At 35.7% G+C, this 6587-nt stretch overlaps 1 protein-coding gene across 1 annotated transcript; it reads right to left on the bottom strand.

The window, feature by feature from the left end:
• Positions 1-5232: 5232 nt before the first annotated feature.
• On the bottom strand, positions 5233-6318 carry LOC121866858 (zinc finger BED domain-containing protein 5-like). Its single transcript, XM_042366593.1, has one exon. It carries the CDS (start codon positions 6316-6318, stop codon positions 5233-5235), a length of 1086 nt encoding a protein of 361 aa, XP_042222527.1.
• Positions 6319-6587: the final 269 nt, after the last annotated feature.

The following is a 6587-nucleotide window of genomic DNA, read 5'->3' as shown; positions in this document are numbered from 1 at the left end:
TATATATATATATATATATATATATATATATATATATATATATATATATATATATATATATATATATATATATATATATATATATATATATATATATATTTATATATATATATATATATATATATATAATTTTTTTTTTTTTACCCAACATCTAGTGGGAGACAACTTGAAAACATTAAGACGATATTTTACATAATCATGATTTAAATTGATTGGCCTTCAGTTACCATGAGTTTGGAGTTTGAATGGATGAGTCCTCTAAATAGTACTTTCCTTGTATCGTTCCCTACTTTTACACTTCTCATATTTCCTCATATATAACTGTAGGTAAACTGTCACAAGTACTGAGCATGTGAGTTGTTGCCTAAGAAGAAAATTTACAGCATTTCTTATTATCTTCATGGTCAGGATGATTCTTGCTCAATTGAATATTAAAGTACGTAGTATCTCATTAGATTTAGTATTGAATAAGGTATACCATTCCAGGATATTAGAAGTTATTGAAAATTAAGCACAACCACTCAAAAAATTTTCTCTACAAAATTGTGTTGAGAAAATATGACACAACAAATGAAGGATTTTGAAAACCCTACCAATTCATGGACCACATATTCGCAATCAGCATGTTGAGGAGTACCTGTACTGAGAGTTTCAACAAAATTTAAAATTGGGCAGAACCTGCCAAATATGTAAGCTTTACACACCTTAGTAATTTTTTGACTGTAATATATTTTTCTCTCAGTATTGGAATTTAAGGGGTTAAAATAATTAAGTACAGTGGTCCCTCGGTTAACGAGCACAATCCGTCTAAAAGGTTGCTCGTTAACCTAAAAACTTGTTAACCGGAACCATTGTTTCAATGGGTTTTTGGGTAATTGGTTCCAGCTCACCAAAAATTGCCTAAATTCAACAAAAAAGATAGAAAAGTACACTTACTTTGAGGTGTGTATGTAGAAGGCTCCTGGATGATGATGATGATGATGATGGGAATTAGAATGGGGGTGGAGGAGAAGGGAGAAGAGAAGGCATTGGGGTGGAAGAGAAGTCACCCCATGGCGCCATTTCACCCATAAAATTTTAGTTCTCTTGGTGTAATTCAAGATTATTTTCTTTAAATCAACACTGCACTGCATTATATGTTGTCAATATGTGAAATAAATTTCAAAATTACCAATAATTTGCTTGCAAACACAGAAAAAAAGCATTTAGTTGAAGAGAGTCTCAAGCAAGATGTTACCTCCACTGAAAAGACAGAGAGACTGGCGCCTGTTTGGTGTGTTGATAGGCTGGATGGTGCGCATAAAACTAGTTTCCTTACCTTCAATTATGTTCAATAATTGTTAAAATGACTAAAAAATTTAATATTAAACTTGTAAAATTATTGAATAGTATAAACTTCTTGATATTTACTAAAATGGTAAGGAATTTAAGGCCTAGAACCGATTACTGTATTGGCGGACTAATACTACAGCTGGTGGCCCTCCAAATGCAAGCGAAAACATGTTGAGGTCGGCTCGTAAGAAACTCGTTAATCGAGGGATTGCTCGTTAACCGAAGTTAAGAATCTTATGGAAGGTAACTTGTTAACCGAAATCTCGTTAACCGAGGGGCCACTGTACAGTAAAACCTTTATAAATCTGACTTCAATATATGTATTGGAATTAGCTTTTTTCGGACTGTCTTGGGTGCTCTGGACCGCACCTCTATTTACCGGAAATATAAAATATAGTGGAAAATCCAACATCAGTCCGAACAGTTTGTGTATTCATGCATGGGGTCGACTCCTGCCTTCATATCAAATTCAAATTCAAAAGATTTATTGACAATTACATCAAAAGGAGCTGGTTAGCATGCTAACTAGCCCACCCAAAACTAGTCTTAACAAGAGCTCTTTAACATTCTACTAATCATAAATCAGATATGTATACAACAAATAGATATGCATAAAATCTACAATCTTATGTTAAACTTACAGATTTTCTTCATAATATTCTTAACCGTATTTTTGTTTATTAAATAACACACCATCTCTGTAATATCAGTAATACCATCACCCCTAAATTCTGATAAACAGTTACATTCCATCATGTAATGATATAATGTATGAGACTTTACATAGCCACACAGTTTACAAGGACTGCCATCAGTTCCTTTAATATATTGCCAATAATATTTGTATCCTAAGCGTAGCCTCATCACAAATGTATCACACTTAACCGAAGCCTTACCATAAGTAGAACCTGTAGAATTCAAGACTCGAACATAATGTTTCAAACTACTACTGCCGTTGTTCAAAATTTTCCGAATATTGTCCATTTCCCATTGCTGTCGGATTTTTACCATTCCAGATTTTATTCTTTTAATACCCAAAATACAATCGTATTCTCCAATTTCTTTGCCACACCCTTGCTTGGCCAAATTATCAGCAACCTCATTCATATAAATACCACAATGGAATGGAATCCACATAAAACTAACATCATATCCAAGTGATTTTATGCCCTGAATACACTTCTTACATTTTAAAACTAAATCATCATCAAGAGGCACTTTAGAATTTAGAGCAAATAGAGCACTTTGACTGTCAACAAACCCAAAACTGTCTTTTTCCTCACAAAGTCCCACATATATAGCATAAAGTTCAGCAGTGGTGCTGGAACTTCTATCCCCAATTCTCTTTGATATTCTTTCTTCAACACTAATACCATATTAAAAAAATTCCCTAATAACAATGCCACATCCGGCCCGATTCCCATTAACTGAACCATCACAGTACATATGAGCAACATTTTACTTATGGTACTCAGATATTTTCTCAAGGAATATTTGCCGTAACTCAAAAGGATTAAATTTTTTTCTTTAAACTCTAGCTTATCCATTCTTACAGATACACTCTCCATGAACAAAGGTTTCAAATAAACTTTGTTTGGCAAAGGTACACACAAATCTACAATATTATATTCACACAACATCTGACAAAGTTTTTTAGTATAAGTATTCATCTTAATATTACTAGAACTGTAATTGCATTAGTAAATTTATAAACAGCAGACTTCAGATACCCATCACCACGCCTAATAAGCCTTAGAGTAGAAATGACAGTCAACTCCCTAATTCTGTGTATTATGCTCGGGACATTTAGCTCCATCCTCATAATCTCTATTCTTGTTGTCCTTGGACAACCATGCACAATCCTCATTGCTTCATTCTGAATAAGCTCTAATGGCCTAAGATCTTTTCCTGAGTAAGAAGCTAGAACTGGAACTGAATAATCAATGATACTCCTAACTGTACTTGAGTACATAGATCTTAAAACTGGTATACCAACACCATTTGCTCTATTTGACAAAACTTTCAGAGGTTTTAGCCGAGCTGTACATATATTTTTGACATAAGTAATTTGATCCTTAACATTTTTATTTATACCCTCAAACATTCCCAGATATTTGTAACTGGATACTTTTTGCAATTTTATTCCATTTAGCCAAAATTCTTTTCCATTTACTGCCCTTGACTGAAATTTGGTTTTATTTTCATTAATGACCAGTCCCAAGGAGAGAGAAAGATACTGCAGCTGATCAATGACCCTAGACATATCTTCCTCATTCTTACATTGGATCAGAATGTCATCAGCATAAATGATTACTTGGGACTCGCCCTGGAATTTGTAACTAGCTATTCTGTCCATAAGAATATTGAAAAGCATAGGGCTAAGAATGCCACCTTGTGGGGTACCCAACCCTAGACTCTTTTCTTCTGATTCATGACCTTGAAACCAGACTCTCGCTTTCCTGTTAATTAAGTAATGTGTAATCCACATCAATAATTTCCCTTTTATACCTTTACTTACAAGACTTTCTAAGATCACTTCCTTATTTGCCTTATCAAATGCACTTGTAAGGTCTACAAACAGTCTACAGTTGACATTAGCATTACTAAGACATTTAATCACACAATCTGTAGTGCTTTTACCCTTTAAAAATCTAAGCAAATTACTAAACAAGAAACCATCAATTTTATACAATAATCTATTTAATACCATTCGCTCCATCATTTTAGATGGACAAGATGTTAAGGATATGGGTCTATATTCATTATCACCCTTAGGCACAGGAACAATGAGTGCCATTTTCCATTTCACTGACAGTCTTCCATTTTCACATGACAAATTAAGAGATCTAGAATTGGGTTGTCCTCCATACTTCTAAGATAATTTATAACTTCATAAGTTAGACCATCCCTGCCAGGAGCACTAGACTTCCCTTTCTTTACAGCATTCAGAATTTTATCCTTAGTAAAAGGAACACAGGTTTCCTCACTTAGAGTACTTTGGATATTCACCAACCTTCGCCTCATAGATCTTGAATTCCTCAAGCAAATCTGAACATTACTTGGGAGACAGTCATAATTAGATGCATACGCCCACTTATTCATTAGCTTTGGCATTTGGATTGGGATGAACATTAAATTTCTTCTTGACTCCTCTTACCCTATTCACACCATCCCAAACCTGATTCAAAGATTTTGATTGAGCAATCTCTCTCAAAAAACCACTCCAATACATACTTCTGGCTTTCTGATTTAACTCTCTTGTACACTCTGCCACTTCATTCAGAGTTTCCCAGTTTTTTCATTGCTAGGATCTTTACTCCACTTACTATGACATTTCCTCAGTAACTTATTCCACCCCTTTACAATCTTATCATTATAATCCTTGTTCACAAAGGTAGGTTGTTGCAAAAGGCAGCATCATTTTTGTCGCTTCCAAATGTGCAATTTTAAAAGCCTTTGTAGCTTTTGACATCCAAAAAGACAAGACATCTGCCTTGTTCTGAAATTCCATGCGTGCATCATTGTTGGAGTGAAGTTCAAGAAGCGCTTCTGCCAATCCTTCAGGCTCTTCAGGCACATCTACAAGTTCACAGTTAAAGGGATTCACAACCCAACTGACAGTATGTGAATCAAGCTCTGGAAAGTAATCAGAGAACCACTGTTTGAGTTTGGTCAGGTGCCTTGTAACTGACTCCTTGATGTCACCAAGACTGAAATATTCACAATCTTCCAAAAACTCTGCTAGCTTTGGAAAGGCAGCTATCTTGTGTTTATTCACTTTCTGGTTCCAGTACAGAAGCTTTGATCCAAATGCCGAAATTTTTTCTCTTGCTAAAATGACACTCATGTATTTTCCTTGCAATTCCTTGTTCAATGCATTCACATGCCCAAAAATGTCAGCTAAATATGCAAGAAGTGCAAGCCAAGTGGAGTTTCTGAACTTATCTGCAAGGGCATGTTTTTGATCACCAGGGCATTTCCACGTGAAAGCCACCTCACATCTGTGTGAAAAAGGAGGCCTGAATATTCAGCCTCCCCATCCTCACATAAATCACGAAACAGCCATGTGTTTAGTGCATGCCCTTTCACAGCATTGACAATCTTGATCACATCATTAATGACAGCTTCCAGTTCTGGTTCCAACTGCTTCACAACCAATGCCTGGCGATATATCATACAGTGGGAAACCTCAATTTTTGGATTCTGCTCTTTGGCCAAAGTCACAAAGTCACTGACATGACCCAACATGGCTGGAGCTCCATCAACAGACACAGCAATATAGTCTTCCCACTTCAAATCAACACTTGGTTTTTTGAAGTGTGCATCAACCTTGTTGAAGACATCAATTCCACGAGATCTCAACTCAAGAGGAGAACATAACAACATTTCTTTTTCAATTGCATCAGAACCCCTGTGTCGAGCATATACCATCAGCTGCGAATTGCTACTGACATCTGTAGTCTCATCAAGTTGAATAGCAAAATCTTTGGTCTCTTTTATTGAAGAAATCACTTGTTCTCTCACATTTTCTGCTAAGATGGAAATTCTCTCTTTCACAACTCTTGCAGACAAAGGCACTGAACCCATTTGCATGGCTTCTTTCTGCCCACACATGATTTCTGCCATTCCCACAGCTGCAGGTTTGACTAATTCTTCGCCAATAGTATGCGGCTTCTTGTTTCGAGCAATCAACCAGGCCACTTCAAAGCTAGCTTTTGATGCTGAACGTTGATCAAATGTTGCTCTCTTGTTGCTATCCAATCTCTGCCTTTTGACAGCTCTTTCCAAATTCTCAAAGTATTCCCGTGGTTTGGAAGACAGATGTGAGTGCAAATTGTCCAAGTGTTTCTTCAGCTGATTATTTTTGAAAGACTCTGTAGTCAGCACTTTCAAACAGACGACACATTGTGGCTTCATTTGTCCTTTGTTCTCTATTTCTGTGAAGCCATAATTGAGGAACTCTGCCTGGTATGTCCTTTTCCTCATTGATGCCATCTGAAAAAAAAAATTAGACATATGTGTACACACCTGTCAATATTTCGTTTGACTTATGTTTCTGTAGTATTATACTGTACTAGTGTACTCTTACTCTTCTGTAGATATGACTGAATAAAGCAGAAAAGATATAATTATAACACAACAGGTCCACTTCCTATCACTCCTTATGAAAAGCCGTAACTGCGAAATTTCCCCACCTTTTTGAATCCCAGTTTTCTGGGATGTAATTGTTATTTATTTAGTTTTATTTTCTTAAT

The sequence above is a fragment of the Homarus americanus genome, unplaced genomic scaffold (assembly GCF_018991925.1).
Source record: "Homarus americanus isolate GMGI-L3 unplaced genomic scaffold, GMGI_Hamer_2.0 scaffold31078, whole genome shotgun sequence".
Lineage (NCBI taxonomy): Eukaryota > Metazoa > Arthropoda > Malacostraca > Decapoda > Nephropidae > Homarus > Homarus americanus.
The sequence above is the reverse complement of the archived record's forward strand: the minus strand, read 5'-3'. Positions and strand labels throughout refer to the sequence as shown.

What these genes read in the sequence shown, in the direction of transcription:
- LOC121866858 (XM_042366593.1), bottom strand. Translation starts at nt 6,318, where the DNA reads ATGAGGAAAAGGACATACCAGGCAGAGTTCCTCAATTATGGCTTCACA.